At 38.9% G+C, this 16904-nt stretch overlaps 4 protein-coding genes across 4 annotated transcripts; 3 read left to right on the top strand and 1 right to left on the bottom strand.

The window, feature by feature from the left end:
• Nucleotides 1-2298: 2298 nt before the first annotated feature.
• LOC148692363 (FCS-Like Zinc finger 14-like) lies at nucleotides 2299-2788 on the top strand. The gene is made up of 2 exons (XM_088680920.1): nucleotides 2299-2400; nucleotides 2444-2788. The coding sequence occupies exons 1-2, from the start codon at nucleotides 2299-2301 to the stop codon at nucleotides 2786-2788; spliced, it is 447 nt and encodes a 148-aa protein (XP_088537046.1).
• Nucleotides 2789-3331: 543 nt separating this feature from the next.
• LOC137731494 (uncharacterized) lies at nucleotides 3332-5027 on the top strand. The gene is made up of 5 exons (XM_088681074.1): nucleotides 3332-3541; nucleotides 3644-3754; nucleotides 4169-4224; nucleotides 4394-4522; nucleotides 4714-5027. Exons 1-4 carry the CDS (start codon nucleotides 3365-3367, stop codon nucleotides 4416-4418), a joined length of 369 nt encoding a protein of 122 aa, XP_088537200.1. The 5' UTR covers nucleotides 3332-3364; the 3' UTR covers nucleotides 4419-4522; nucleotides 4714-5027.
• Nucleotides 5028-7158: 2131 nt separating this feature from the next.
• Nucleotides 7159-9158, top strand: LOC137745786 (uncharacterized). Its single transcript, XM_068485798.2, has 6 exons — nucleotides 7159-7459; nucleotides 7750-7842; nucleotides 8021-8119; nucleotides 8209-8250; nucleotides 8414-8645; nucleotides 8766-9158. Exons 1-6 carry the CDS (start codon nucleotides 7265-7267, stop codon nucleotides 8969-8971), a joined length of 867 nt encoding a protein of 288 aa, XP_068341899.2. The 5' UTR covers nucleotides 7159-7264; the 3' UTR covers nucleotides 8972-9158.
• Nucleotides 9159-9774: 616 nt separating this feature from the next.
• On the bottom strand, nucleotides 9775-11283 carry LOC148692362 (uncharacterized). Its single transcript, XM_088680919.1, has 3 exons — nucleotides 11179-11283; nucleotides 10937-11038; nucleotides 9775-10783 (listed from the first exon to the last, which is right to left on the bottom strand). The coding sequence occupies exons 1-3, from the start codon at nucleotides 11281-11283 to the stop codon at nucleotides 9905-9907; spliced, it is 1086 nt and encodes a 361-aa protein (XP_088537045.1). The 3' UTR covers nucleotides 9775-9904.
• Between the last annotated feature and the right edge of the window lie 5621 nt (nucleotides 11284-16904).

Raw genomic sequence — 16904 nt, 5'->3', positions numbered from 1 at the left:
ATTAATTAAAAATAAATTTGACATTGACGTCTAGGCCTGGAAATTCCTGACACGACATGAAATTAACAGGTGTTCGGGTCGACACGATAACGAATCGGGTTGTTATCGGGTAACCCGATAAGCACCTGTTAAGATAATGGGTTGATTCGGGTATACACGTGGGTAACACGATACACGATCAGCAGAATATTATTTTTATAATTTTATAACCCTAAAAAAATACTGTAATAATTATATATATTAATTTAACAATTTTATACCCCTAAAAACTATAATAAATATATATATATAATTAATTATAATTATATATATATATATATATATTAAATTTTGAATTAAATTTTATAAAAACTATCTTAATAAATACACACACACCATTGAACCTGATGGGATATGAATTCTCCGAAACTAATTTCAACGATCCCAATTGTCAAACTTGTTATATACTTCAAGATCACATCAACAAAAAATTGCAAAACACAAACATTCAGAGATCAAGTAACGGGACAAAGCTTTTCGACGGTTATAAACGAAAAATCACAATTTAACGGTTATTTTAACTTTGATTTTGATGATTTTTTACAGCTACACTCCTTTACCCTATATGAATACAATAAATGAATTCGATCTCAATTTAAAATATTTACACAAGTGGATACCACAAAATCTTATGTTATAATTGATGAAAGTATAAATAAACTCCAAATGTTAGTCAATCTATTGTTTTTATGGGATACGAATTCTCCGAAACTAATTTCAATGATCCCAACCGTCAAACTTATTTGTATATGCTTCGAGATCACATCAGCAAAAAATTGCAAAAACCAAATATTCAGAGATCAAGTAACAGGACAAAACTTTTCGACGGTTATAAACGAAAAATCACGATTTAACGGTTATTTTAACTCCGATTTTGATGATTTTTTACAGCTACACTCCTTGACCCTATATGAATACAAAGAATGAATTTGATCTTCAATTTAAAATATTTACATTAGTGGATGTGGATATCACAAAATCTTATGTTATATACTTAATAAAAGTATGAATCAACTATAATAACTATATACATTAATTTAACAATTTTATACCCATAAAATGACACACCCCGACCGAGATCGGAGCGTGCTGGCCGTCACACGAAGGTGACGTAGCCCTGTGCACGTGCGGAAGCTAATAAAGTAGTAAAATAAAAGTACGAATAATTAAAAACTAGCATACAAGGTACTAATATAAGTGCTAGTAAGTGAGATACAATTTCAGAGCAGGTCTAAAGCAGCCCAAACAAAAACGACAACAGTAGTACGCCCGAAGGCGACCCTACAATGGGGAGTGTCTGTCAGAAACGTCGGAAAGCCCTCAAGGGAAACCACCGCAACGGCTAAGCAACTAGAACCTAGAGGGGCGCAAAACAAAAGCGTGAGTGGGCAAAAACAAAGCTTTCGAAAACCATTTATAACATACTTACTAACCCCTCGCCGTAAAACCTGTATACTTCCCAGAAAATATATATACATAATACATATGCCAAATATGCTCAAGGTATATCAATCATGCTCGATAATATGCCATGTCGAATTCTCATAACGATATGCAAGTGCCCAGGTATAAACATAATCAATATCATGTAATCTGGCAGCCGGAGTCACCTAACGTGACCTGTACGGCTACATCTAGAGCTCAAATCTCAATCTCAATATCTAAACCTGCCCACGAGTCGGAACCACCTAAAGTGGTCTGTACGACAGGCCTGGGTGTAACATATATATACGCTCTAGTGCTACGATCACGTGAAGGCTGTGCGAATAATCGCGGGTCACCTACGAGTCGGAACCACCTAATGTGGTCTGTACGACAGGCCTATGCACCTAACTTGGATCCAAGCTGAGCGTGTGGTGCGGGAGGTGAACATCACGTGAAGGACTGTGCCCTACTCTGGGCGGGAGCACTAACACCGGGGGTGCAGGTTATGAGCTCTCTAAGCATCTCTAACCACTACTGAAATATAAACGTGAATAACACTTACCTGGCACCTACCTGCACGTCCACAGCACCAATATGCATATATAGGGTTGGGCAAACGGGTCCTGGGCCCGCGGGTAGGGGCGGGTATAGGCGGGTCGGGGCGGGTACGGGGCGGGTCCTGTTTTTAAATAGGGGAAACGGGGCGGGGCGGGCCTAGGTAATGGCATTTTAGGGTCGGACCGGTTCCAGATTTATAGAAAAACGGGGCCCCGAACCGGCCCGTTTGTAATTGAAATGGACGGCCCAGATTGAAAATAAACATACCTTCCAATCATGACCGTTGGTTTTACCCTAATTGATTCCGTGAGATGTGAGAGTCTTTGCAGTCTCTCGATCGACCTCGACGGCCTCTCCGTCTCTGACCTCGACCTCTTCGTCTCTGAACTCTGAACTCTGAAGTCCGTCTCTGATGTGAGAGTCACCAAGGTCGAGCCCAATCCCCATAGTCTCTGCAGCTAATTTCAGAGGTGGGTTTTGCGAGGAGAGGGCTGGGGCTGTGGTGGATGAATTGTCTGAGAGCTATACGTGTGTGATTTCGCATTTCGGAAACAATTTGACATCGAAGCGGGTTTATTTCGATGATAAGCTGAGTTGGGTTGTGGATGATCCTAATGCTGGTATGGTGGTGGCCCCTGGGGTGTTCTCTACTTCTCCATGGAGTATTGGTGAAGTGGGAAGAGAGTTTTGGGCTTCCGATTTTCTCAGTTGTTGTTATCTTTGCAAGAAGCAGCTTCATGGACTGGACATTGTCATGTACAGGTAAAAACAAAAGTTATATATACATACATTATATACACACACACACAGACATATGTATATATGTTCTCTTGATGTATAGTTACGAGTTAATCACTTTTGATGATTGATTTTGGTGAAGCGTGATTTAGGAAATCGTGGATTTTGAACCACGTTGTTGATTTTGAATATGGGATTAGTTTTTGCTTATTGATTATGTTGTGCAAACTGGTCAATCTGTAACATAATTTTTGGTCTCTGGTAAGTTGTCGGTCTAGGCAGGAGGATGTGATTCATGGATCTGCATCAGCAGCTATAGTATTTCTCCTCGTATTTGTAATTTTTTGTTTCAAGTAGAGGGTTACCTTTCAAGTAAATGTAGATGGGAAACCAGAATATTATTTTTTGTTTCCATTATTATGCTTTTGTTCAGCAAGGGAGGCTTGATAATAACTACATACCAACGCACATGATCTGATTGATGTTAATGCTAGTAACTAAGATTCATGTGTTTATCCAAGGCTTGCTATGGTACGTTCTAGCAGTAATGTACTGTTATCATGTTCAGGCAATAGAAGTTGTTGATCTGGACCAAAAGATCAAAATGGTTGAAGAACTTGACGGTCATGTCATGCGCTGCGTACGTGATCAGAATGGGAACCATGTCATCCAGAAGTGTATTGAATGTGTCCCTGAAGAGGCCATTCGTTTTATTGTGTTAACATTTTTTGATCAAGTCGTGACCCTTTCAACCCATCCATATGGGTGTCGTGTGATACAGGTAGAGATACTTCATACTTTCTTTTCTTTTTGTTCTTTGATCTGGTAATTCTTTTCAACAAAGAACTAATGTGTAATATTCAATAATATTTTCATTTGGCAGAGAGTTCTTGAGCACTGCAAAGATGAGAATACAGAGAGTAAAGTTATGGATGAGATTCTAGGAGCTGTTAGCATGTTGGCACAAGATCAGTATGGCAATTATGTCATTCAGGTTCATACTCTTTCATATTGATGTACTGTTATTTGTGAACTTCATATTGGTAATGTTTGTCTTCTTTTTCCCTTTGGATATGAGCTTTTGTGCTACTTGTTTTGTGGGATACTGATGTTCTTCAATTATTGCTTTCAGTTTAATTTTTAAATATTGGTCTAAACATTTCTGTGCTACACATGCGGTTAAATCCTGACGTATCTATCTCTACTCCCTCTCAGCCTTTTATTCTATTACCATGTCATTGTGAACTTCTTAACAAGATTTCTGTTCTTCTGGCACACCTCTGCCATCACCCTTTCCTTTTATTGCTTTTTACGCATCAGGTCATACTCCTCTGTTTCTTGCATTATAGTTTCATAGAACATATAGCTGCAAAGCCATCACCCTTTCCTTTTATTGCTTTTTACGCAGCTATTCAGTTGCAGTTTGATTTCCATCGAGCAATTTACAATCTTGGAACCGTATTGGTTAGTTTGTTACTTATCTTAATAATTTTAGGATAATGTGATACTCCATTCATAATTTAAATGGACTCTCAGTTTCCTCTATAGTGGATAACAAGAAACCACTGGTTCTCTTATCTAATAATCCCCCGTAACTTGAATTACCAAACCTTGGTCTTTTTCTTACTTGCAGTACGGATTGGCTGAGGACACACTAAGAACTGGGGGATCTGGACACCCCAAAGAAGTTTCACCTAATGAGTTGTATAGTCAATCGGCTATCTACATTGCAGCTGCTCATGCTTTGAAACCAAATTACAATGTAAGGTTCCCATAGTTTTCTTTCTCAACCAATTTGATTTGATATTTATATGGAGAAAAGGATATCCCTTCAGTGAGAGAGACTTAATTTTCCTAATTCTTTCAGTGGTCATAACTTGATGTCTGCTTAATCTCGTTGGTTGAGAGATTATATTTTTGGTTTGCTGACATGATAATTTCTAATCTTCACAGCTTCCTTTACCATATCTTAAAGTTGGATATCTTACTGATCGTGATCGTGATCTGACTTTACCACCTGACTTTACCACCTGGTGTTGGTGAATCTGTAGTTCTGTACAATTTTTTTTTTCTTTCAAACAAAAAAAAAAAAAAAAAAAGGGACCTGTGGACCCGGCCCGAACCGGCCCGTTTCAACCGGGCCGGGTAATGTCCGGTTCTTATATTAAAAAATGTAATCCCCGGCCCGGCCCGTCCCGTTCCCTTTGAACTTAGGTCCGGTCCGGTCCCTTCAAAATTGGGCCCGGCCCGGCCCGTGCCCAGCCCTATGCATATATATGTATGCCACTACTAATGTGTGCAATGATGCATAAACGATAATAATAACATGCATGGCATAAGGCAAATAACCCCTTTTAAATCAATTTCTGGGAATATAAATGTATATAGGTATATACGGAAAACAAAAGCCCACTCACTGGTATGTAGAAGGGTCGTAGCCCCCCTGCCTCGCGTGTGCACGCTCGTCCTCGGGGTACGTGTCACCTAAATGCGAAACAACTATAAAAACGTTAACTTTAAAGCACATAACTAACTTCTCGTAATAACTTCTCATACATTGCTCAAAATGGACAAATGAATATACCCACGTGCTCTACACAACCTCAGGATCACAACCATATTTTTAAAATAATTTTCCTCCGCCGCATGCGCCCCCACGCGCCGGCCAAGGCACGGACCTACGCGCCCCCCACGCGCGGCCACGTGCCATGCACACTGACGGTGTCAACAGACGCCGTCAGGAATATTCCGTTAAAACCCCGGAATATTCCGTTAAAACTAACAGGTTCCGTTAACGGCGTCAGGAATATTCCGTCAGAATTGACGGAATATTCCATCGCCTTCTTCATTCAATCGCCGGCGACGTCGCCGGCGCCGGAAACTGGGAAAACCTGCAACTTGGGTTTTCTCGCTCATTTTTCCACCATTCTTCACGTTTCTTGCACCAAAATAAAGCCCTAAACTAGTAGAACACAACCATACACAATTTAAGGCCTAAAACTCACTAGATTATACCTGTGCAAATTCTCCAAAACCGGCCAACTTAGAACAGGACGATCCCGACGTCCAATTTTGTCCAACGAAGCACTCCGAGGCTCCTTGGGACCTCACCAACACAACTACAAGCTTCAAAAGTTCAAAAACTAACTAGATTAATCTTGCATGAACAGTGACTAAAACGGAGCTTGTAAAATCGACGTGAAAACGTCAAAGTCTTTACCTGAAATTGGTACCACTGGACTCCTCTCAGCTTCACGAACTTGATGGTGCACTTGGTTTCTTCGATCTGTTAAGGTTTGAGGGGTTTTGGGGTTTGTCCGTACGTTTTCAAAGAGGAAGAAAGGGAATGAGGCTCGGGGAACTCACAGAGAGAGAGAGAGACAGAGAGAGACAGTGAGAGTGAGACAGTGTGTGTGTGTGTGGCCCTAAGCTTGCCAACACCACACAAAACAACCAAAAACAATAATACGAAAACAAGCTAGGGGTAAAAGGGTCATTTCATAAGCCCGTTTCCGATATTTCCGGGACGGGATGTCACATAAAAACTATAATAATTATATATATTAAATTAAATTTAAAAAATTGATGACCATTGGATCGGCTAAGATTTAATCTCAGCCGTCCATTTCATAATTATATATATATATTTTTTTTTATTAAATTTAAAAAATTGATAACCATTGGATCGGCTAAGATTTAATCTCAACCATCCATTGTAGGCTATTACTCTTCTCTCTCATTAACTCTTGAAGGCAATAAATCAAGCCAAAGTTCCAATACAATTTCCTGATGATCGATGTAAATTGAAGATTTTTGTAAATGGAGGTTTAAAATTTTGAGAAAGACTTACAACCTGAAAACAAAAACTCTTTCATTTTGCATATCCTTGCACATTTAATATTTGTAATAGATTAGTAGTGTATGTATTATTTTTTTATTAGGCTCTTATTTTCGAGTGTAGATATAGTACTTAAACGACAAATGTTTTAATGTTTTCAAGTAATATTTATGTGGCAATGTGTGGTATGTGGGTAAAGTGACCCGACCTGTTAAGGACTCGTTAAGATAACGGGTGTGACACCACACGACCCGTTAAGAAAACAGGTGTTACACGAAAACGACATGAACACGACAGACACGACCCGTTTGCCAGGCCTATTGACGTCAAATTTAACTTCTAAACACTATGGTTGAAAGAATTTTGATGTCAAATATACAGAATCATATCGCTACCTAAGATTTGACATCTCTTTTAAAAATGATAGTTACACAATTTATCGATTAGCTTGTAACATTCATATTAGAAAATCAAAAGACGTGTAACATTCATACTAAAGAGTTGAGGGTGGTTGTGGCTTCAAAGTATGTAGTAGGGGAGTGCACGTGGAACACCAACCAACCAAAAGAACGAGAGAGAGAGAGAGAGAGTAGTTGGGTCTTAAGTTGTGAGGTAGGTAGATGGAAACACGTTCCTCTCTCTCTCTCTCTGTTTCTACTCTATATTATGCATTCATTCATTTGGCTCTTAGTGTGCATTGGATTGAAGAGAACATTGTGGTGGTGGGACGAAAGACAGAGTTCAATGGAAAGCCAGAAGAAGATGAAGATACTTTGCCTCCATGGATTTAGAACGAGCGGCACCTTTCTCAAAAACCAAATTACCACCAAATGGCCTTCTTTCGCCTCTCAATTTGACATGGTATGTATATATGCACCTACGTACCTTCTGTTTTTTTTTTTTTTTTTTTTTTTTTTTTTTTTTTTTTTTTTTTTTTTTTTTTTTTTTTTTTTACATTGAAAAGAGAAATATTACAGCAATTAGTTGGTCGTGTTGCCAACACAGACGGAGTCTCTCTAAATTTGAAAAAAAATTGGTTTTTTTTTTTTTTTTTTTTTTGATGCGGTTGGATCGTGGAAAATCAAAACATATTTAAGAGATCATGAAATATAAACAATATAAAATCATGGTGTGTTATTTTATGGTTACAGGATTTTCCCGATGGTATATTTCCTGCTGCTGGAAAATCTGACATTGAAGGCATCTACCCACCACCTTATTACGAGTGGTTTCAATTTGACAAGGTAAATATTACACACTTTCACTGATAGAGTGCATTTTTGCTAACCACTTCAAACCTTGAGCTTGAGGCTTGAGGATGATGGTGATGAGTGTCACCACCGCACCGCATCAACCATCTTTCTTGCTTCCCAAAGGATATCCACAGAAAATGAATTGAATTGTTGTGCTGTTGTTCATCAGGACTTCACAGAGTACACAAACTTGGAAGAATGCATCACTTATTTATGCGACTACATAACAACCAAGGGCCCTTTTGATGGTCTGCTTGGTTTTTCTCAGGTACACACACACACACACACACACACACACACACACACACGTGTTTGCTTCCACAGGGCTCAATTCACATTCTCAAAATCTTTACGCAGGGTGCGACGCTATCAGGACTCCTATTGGGCTACCAAGCTCAGGTATATGTATCGTTTAGCCGTTCAACGGTCTGCATTTTCATTTCAACTTCATCTAACGAAACATGGTTAAGAAAGTTAAGGGCACCCTTAACATAGAAAGATCGTACATGTAGACATACAACTATATCATATTGAAGTTGAAGTACAAATTTGGGGGATGCAGGGTAAGGTGTTGAAGGACCATCCACCTTTCAAGTTTTGTATATCAACATCAGGAGCAATGTTCAGAGATCCCAGCATATGTGACATTGCCTACAAAGACCCTATCAAGGCCAAATCTGTTCACTTCATAGGAGCTAAAGACTGGTTAAGACGACCTTCGGAGGATTTTGCCACTGCATTTGATAACCCACTCATCATAAGGCACCCATACGGCCATACTGTCCCAAGACTAGGTTCGTCTCAACTAGTTTTCGGTGCATATATATGCACAATGCACTTTCACATGCACATATATCTACAGATTCTATACCAACATGGCCTTAACTAGTTTTTGGTGTTTGGTTTGTAAACAGATGAAGCAGCAACCGAGCAACTAAGTGGTTGGACTAAAACAATCATTGAATGCAATAATACTGAGAATGGAGATGCCAAAGAAAAACATAACGGCACAGATCCAGTGATTGCAGAAAGTAAGATCCAAAACAAGAAAACAAGCACTGCAGTTGACATAAAAACAAACGAGAGACAAGTCGAGGTTATGGAGGCAACCTACGCATGAAGATCTCAAATGTCACAATAAAGACCTGGTCACTTGAATGCACAATCTACATTGATCACAGTAGCGGTGTGTGAAGCCAAATAATACGTACTCTGTAGTCAGTACTGTATGTGTTCCCCTCTTAGGGTCATGCAGTGTTATCTTTATCCAATGGAAATCTATAATAGTATAATCTGGTTTGAATGTATATGAATTCGTTTCTCTAGCAAAACAATCTGCATTTCATCTGGCTGGTCCTAACACTATAATAGACGATGATACATTGGTACCTCCACTGGAGACGCTCTTATGAGGCTGACTTTATCAAGTTGGGGTCTCAACTTGGACGGATCAAGGGTGGAGATTTGATTTACCCTTGTAAGTGCATTGATCCATCAGTGCTTGCAGTGCCTAGTCTCTTTTGCTCGTTCATGAATCATGAAGCTTATTACTAATTAGGTTATTAAGGACAAAATAAAGGGTACAGTGAATAGTATCATGATCGACTTTTTAGTGTAAAAATATAATTTTTCGTTAAAGTGAACAGTATCGGAAGCTTTTCATTAAAATTTCCTTATTATTTTCCTTTTCTATTAGAACTTGGATGGGAGTCGATGGTTACAGGAATACTGGAAGGAAAACTAAACTTGTTCGGCCACGAGAACAAGTCAGAGAAAAGAAAGAGGAAACAGGAAAGAGACAATCTACCGGTTAAACAGATAATGGAACTCCATTACCAGAGCTGTTTTACTTGTAACTAAACATGTATAACATACTATCAACATACAAGTAGCAATTTGGCCTTACGGAAACAACATGAGCAATTCCGTAAAGAGTTTTACTTATTCTACTAGATTACTGAAGCTGCTTTACTTGCAACTAAACATATACAACAACAATAACATACACAAGTAGCATAAGCATTTGGTTCAAGTAAGCCTTACAGAAACAGCATCAGCAATTTCCATCATCCGCGAGCAAGTTAAAATGATCACAGCTATCAGCAAACTCTTCACCATGTGCAGCCTTACAATGCAGGTACAATGCCGTCTTTGCCGCAGCAATGTGGAGGATAAGTAGCATTAGGAAAGCAGTAGTCACTCCTAATAGCACTGCAAGTCCCCAATTCTTCCACCTAGTAGCCTCATTCATCCCCATTTCCAAAACCCAGCTACACACCCCTAAAACCCCAGAAAGACATCCAAAAACCAGCATCAAAGATACCGCAATCGTCCCCGCTCCCTTGACCAGCCTCGCCCTTCGAATCAAGGAATTGAAACACCAAGTGGATTCCAACACAACCACCACAGAAGCCAGAGTCCAGAGCACTTGAAGATAAAGCAAAACCATCAACAAAGCAACCACAACCACCGCCACAAAACCGGTAAAGAATGGTGACGAGTAGTCCACCGGAAACCCCAGCAGGTCAGCCCTCCAACCGCCATGAACAAGAATAGTGCAAAAGTTTTCAAAACCAACAGAACGACCAACAGGGAAGCTAAAAGGGTACCCAACAGAGGCTACAAGGAAGAGATACCAGATCAGACGGCGGAGAGGAAGTTCAGCGGGCGGCAATGGAAGCCATGGAAGGCGCTGTGGGTGATTGATCCGACGGCGCAGAGAGAAGAGAGAAGGACGAAGAGGGCAAACTTGAGAAAGGAAAAAAGGGTTTTGGCGGTGATTGTGGGGGTTGGTTTTGTTGAGCTTCGGAGGTGGAAATTTGGAAGTTGGGGAATCGGTCGGTGAGGGTGAGGAGGAGGAGGTCGAGAAGGGATGGGAAGAGAACGGAGGAAAGGAAGAAAGAGAGGGGGAGGAGGAAGACGACGGAGAGGTCTAAGAAGTGGCCGTGGGCGGCGGGGGAATTGATGAGGCGGAATGATTTCATCAGGATCGCTGCTGCAGATTGGGTTTCCATGGCGGATTGGAATTGAATGGGGCCGCGGAGTAGAGAAACAAATTTGAGGGTTTCAGAATTCAGATTGATTAGATTTCAGGTGAGGTGAATTTTTGGGGAAGGAAAGGAGAGAGTATGAGTGTATGTGTCATGTTTTCCGTAAAAACCACAGACAACGTAAGTACTCGAGTGAGCTAACTGTCGTCGTATGCTTGTTCACCGTTTCACATCCGATGATTTCAATCTCCTGATGCGTTGCTGATGTGATGTAGACATAATATATCTTGGCGTTAACTTCGTTTATGTATCGTGTCTTGATCGGGTTGATACATACGACATAGTCTTCATGGGCTAAGGCTCCAACTTGCAACAATTGCATGTGAAGAAAAGAGAAGGCCAACTCCAGCGGGTCCGCAACATCAGGGCAAAGAGATCCCATGTGGGCGAGCACACAAAAAGTACCCCTACTACGACCAAGACTATAGCCCCGTTGGCATCCGATGGCTGTCACATCTCTTGGGTTTGGATCCAGTGTAGCTTACCCAACTACATTCATTTTAAATTCAGCGGCTAAAATCTAATTTAATCAATTTTAACGACAATAAAAAAATCCAACAACTAAATTTAAATACAACAGTCAAATTAATATTATTAATGCATTCAAATCAAATCTGACACACTTTGAATCGAGCTGTGCTGGCTGACATCATCAATATCATAATATTTCTATGTCATAATCTCGATCATTTAAACACATGTTCGCAATACTCTTTTGTAAATCACATACTGCACATAATTATTTATATCATATCTCAAACGATGCCATGCTCATAACCAGGGGTGTAACCACAGTTACACCTAACTCTAACAAGAGTAAGTGTCTACCAATCATGTACAGGGCATAAAATCTCTATATGTCGGCCCCAATGGTACCATAGCTAAACCAAAATTGTAACCGTAGTTACAAGCAACTAAAATAAAGATAGTGTTATGTTGCAACCAAACTAATGGTGGGACAAACAAAACGCAACACGTCCACTAAGGTCCGAGTAGCTCGTTCAGATTAATCGTTAATCTAAGGGTGGAAATGTGATACTGAACAAAATCTAGTACTCATAACCTCCAAAAAGACTTCCAAAGACTTGGAAGTAAAATGCATAGCACGGTGAGATATAAATACGTCAAGGTGATAATCTGGTCAGGTTTTTGTTTGCCTGAACTTGTATAGAAGTCTAGAAGCAACTTTCTCATAATGCCATCACCCTCTGGAAGCAAACGGAGAAGAAATTGTGGCTGTCCAAGAAGTTTGAACTGTATATCCTCAAACACCCTTTCTACCCTAACCAAAGACAGGGCGCTCCTAGACTAAGAATTCTCTTCAAACACATCAAATGGAACCTTAATTTTTAATTCCTTTCCTATCTCCACATCATATCATGGATGAGGACTTTTAGATCACATCATGCAGAGAAGTTAACAACATCCCACTTTTATCTTAGTTGACTTCACAAGTGTCTTCTTGTTGAAATCCTTGCACCCATTTTAAGGAAAGAAATCATCACCAATACCAACTTTAAGCTTTAGGACTAGAAGAATACAGCTTTCCACTTGAGTAAAGCTACCACCAATTGAAACACCACGTGAGCGTAGTATTGGTTCATCATCATGATTATTGATTTTCATATTCTCTACATGTACAAAACAACTCATATAGGGAGCTTATAGTGATGATTCCCCATCTTCGGTCGAATACAAGAAATGAGTATAATCATTCGAACAATTCTCGATAATTCAAAAATAATGTCAATTCAATGCTTATGAACTTTAACTGAAATGGGATAGGAATGGAAGAAAATGTTCAAGGGTAATTATATCTTTTGCGATGGTAAACAATAACTGAGTTTGCACAAACGGGATAATGTACAATAGTGTAAGAGTAGACGTTTTCCAGATTCTTCCACCATCCCAGTCAAATCTGATTCTTTTCAAATGAATATGTACTTAAGAAATCTAAAGTTGATAAAGATTTTGAACATGTTCTCCACAGAGAAATGTCATTAGATTTTTAAGCAAAGATGATAAGTGTTGACTCTAAGTCATGGATAAGATGGCTCATTCCAAACAATGCTGCACATTGGAAATATAAATGATAATCCTTCATGCTAACTCTACACAGGCGAAACATCCAAGGGATACGTCATCACGGATTTCCAAAATGATCAATGTCATCAAAGAGTGTAACGCGATGGTGAGGTGACACAACAATTCAGTTGTTAGAACTTTATTCATAACTAACATTACAACTAAACTCACTTTCCTCGGTGGTGAGTGAGAAAAAACACCATAGCCAAAAATCTCTAACCAATTGTCGATAAAATCGACAAGACCAAAGATATCTCGAAATTCACAATACTTTGTGAGAATTTGAACTTTCTTCCACTACAACCTTTTTGGGAAAAGAAAAGAATCTCGTCCACTGAGATCACATCTTGCAAGAAGAGTATCAATTTAATCAAAGTTTACAATCGAGAAATCTGGTATAAAGCTGACTAACAAAGCTTAAAGAATTTGGTCTCGCTGTCAAGGTAGATAAGAAGATCACCGATAAGACCACTATGAATTCGTCAGACCATGGAGGCAACTCAGCATACAAAGGTTGGCCAACTAAACCATCAGTTCGAACACTCTATCAAGTTGCTAAAGTCTAGGTACAAATCTAGGGTTCAATCTTTCGCCTTCGTGAATAGGTTTGAAGTTCCCGAGATAAAGTGTTTGATTTGGTAATTCCCTAATCGGTAAGCCGTAGTGACTAAGTTCTCTCAGTAAGGTAGGACTCGTTCGAAAAGTCATAAGGAAAATTGATATATGAGTGGTTCAATAAGAAATAGGAAGAATAAATGTGGTGTTAACAAGGTGAATCACTCGTGTATTCTACTCCTCGCATGTGGTAGCATCCCAAGTAGAATTTTGAGAAAAGACACCAAGGGTATACATCCTTGAAACATACTAAACTACTAACCAACTCTACAACACGAACTAAAAGGTCTTTACCGTTTTCTTGACACTCAAAACATTCTAACAATGAGATGTCATTTCATATTTCAATCCCACTGTCCGCCTGTGGAAGTGAACGAGAGGTGGCTAGTCGAAGAAGTTTTGATTGCCTAAATAGGTAATATGGTAAACATAACCGTGAGTTTACCGTCTTAAAACAATGTCTGCTCCTAACTTTCCACGATTTAGTTTCTTCGGCTCAAATAGTCATTGTTAATCAGTCTACCAGTCGTGCCACCATAGGCTAATTACAGGCTAGAGCCTACTCGGATAGTTGGTTTTGTACGATTGGTAAGGAATTGGTCCTGTGAGGTGGTTCATTAATTCTAGGGAAAAATACTTTCTACTTCGGGGATTTCTACTAACTGTAGGTGTAACAACTCGTACACCTATGCTTATACTCATCGAAATGACGAGTACAACACCAAAAGAAACTCGAAAACTAGCGTTGGCTGGAATGTCCTAAGGTCAGAGAAAGAATTTTCTAACAATTTACTTTAGGACGGACTTAAACGAAAGTTGATCTTCCTCTTGAAGATCCGGAATAATATCTAATGCTTTTGGGAAGATTAGTGTTATCAGGGACCAAAAGTGATTGTCCCAAGATGTTCTTCCATTGAGTGCTAGCCTTGTAGCACCACATTGTCACTTAAGACATTTCTAGAGTTTTGATGAGAGTAGACCTCGTAGGAATTCTAAAAGATGGTATTCTAACTGACACTGCCAAGGAACCAAATCTATTTCTAATTTCCAATCTCAAAAGGTTTAATAATGATGGCTAAAGAATAGTGATGGAATTGATTTATAGATCCTTGGTGATACACCGTTATCGATACATTAACCCTGCTTTAGGGCCATCAACTAGTCTCAAATCTACATCTTTCCTTCGCAGAGAAGTTCTTCGCTTTAAGTCTAAAAGCATTCACCAAAATAATCTTCTAAAATGTCGATAAGTCGGCAAAACTGCCCAAAACTTAGGAAAAACTAACACACTTTTCATATTTGACAAGGTGGCAGGATTCGATATTTAGGTTCAAGAACCTAAAATACTTTCATCACGCGTGTGATAGATGCAATATTGCCCAACTTATGCTCTGATACCAAATTGACACACCCCGACCCAGAATGTCTACTAGGATTCTGAATCGAGTTGTGCTGGCCAACACCTGGAAGGTGACGAAACCATAAAGTGTAGTGATGTGGAAACTGTGAATAATTTAAACCTAAGAGTGCCTAAATACCAGAGTGCGCTGGTGAGCGGGAATGAACCCATTCACACGTAACGTCAGAGCATAAGTAAAGTACAGTAAAGTAGGTAAGGATTATACCCTCAGATGTAGCCATTTATACTGAGACTCGCCAAGAATCCTCGTCGATACGAACTTTCAGCAGCTAAAACCTGGAGGGGTGAAAAATAGAAAACGTGAGTTGGCAAAAAAAAAAACAAAGCTTTTCAAAACCATTTCTCTTTCGAAAAAATAATAACCCCTTACCATAAAACCGGTATAATTTCCCAGAAAATAGTAATACATACCTATGTAGAAATCATGCTTAAGAGTAGTGAAAACCAAGTATATGCCATGTCAATTATCTTAGCAATAAAATAAGTAAGCCAGGTGAAATAAATCAATGTAACTGACATGTCAGCTAGAGTCACCTAACGTGACCTGTATGGCTGAGCCTATAACTCATCTACTAATTTCTGCACACGAGTCGGAACCACCTAATGTGATATGTACGATAGGCTGGGTGTAAATAAGTACACTCAAGTGCGACGATCACGTGAAGGTTATGCAACGAATTGCAAGTCACCTACGAGTCGGAACCACCTAAAGTGGTCTGTACGACAGGTTGACACTTGACTTGGATCCAAGATGAGCGTGCGGTGCGGGAGGTGAACAATCACGTGAAGGCTTAAGCCCTGGTGGTTTGTTTCATGGGAGAAAGGGAGAGCTAAGAGAGAGTTAGAGAGTTAGAGAGTTAGAGAGTTAGAGAAAAGAGCTACAGAAGAAGAAGAAAAAGAAAGATAGAGTTCTAGAAAAGTGGGGGTGGCCCCACGTGGCACTCATCCAATGGTCAGACAAAATACCACTTGCGTTTCAAATGGCAAATTAACAAAATGCCCTCGACATTTAAAGGTTCGTAAAATCTTTGTTTTAACTCCAAATTACATTCTGCTTGTGCCCACATGTCCGTAGCGACGAGTACTACAAGGATACGCCAAGAAAACGAGTCTTACGTGACACGACACAACAGTCAACAAAAGTCAACATATTTACCTCGAAGGGCATTTTTGTAAATTCACTTATTAAAATTATAAAAAAAGGGTAAAATTGGGAACGGGTTATTACAAAATCCAATACCCAAACTCCTCCAACACTATAAATACTAATTCATTTGTTCACTAACACATAAAAAATTCAATTTCTCAAATTTCACTACCAAATTTTTTCGTATTTGAATTTTTTTTTACATCAAAATGTTTGTAAAAATAGAACAAGATAAATTATACAAAAACTAAATCCAAAATTGTTAGCTAATTTTTCTTTTAAGAAATACTAAAGTTTGAAAAATTATAAAGTCGAGGTGGGATTTATAGGTCTCTTGCTGTTAAAGGAAAATTTTGACTAACCTCGTATGTATAGATGTTTTTTACAAAAGAAATACTAATGTTTTTTTTATTTTTTTTTAAATTTTTATTAAGGACAAAATAAAAATAAAGTTTTTATTTGAAATATTATTAAAATAGTAGTAATTAATGCTATGAGCTCCTTTCTTAGTTCTTAAATTTAAGAGCTCCTAGGAGAATATGTTGAAATAAATCCCACATTAGAGAATTAAGAAAATAAAATACAATTTATAAGTGTATGGTTCCATCTTAATAACACTGAGACTCTTTTGTGATAAAATTATAACACCTAACAATAGGTGATTAAGTTGGGACATTATCATTATGATTAGGAGTGGGTCAGTGTCCAATCTCTCTTAATATCTGACAGAATTCCG

This window comes from Pyrus communis, chromosome 12 (assembly GCF_041283825.1).
Source record: "Pyrus communis isolate YQ-2024b chromosome 12, ASM4128382v1, whole genome shotgun sequence".
NCBI classification, from domain to species: domain Eukaryota; kingdom Viridiplantae; phylum Streptophyta; class Magnoliopsida; order Rosales; family Rosaceae; genus Pyrus; species Pyrus communis.
The sequence above is the reverse complement of the archived record's forward strand: the minus strand, read 5'-3'. Positions and strand labels throughout refer to the sequence as shown.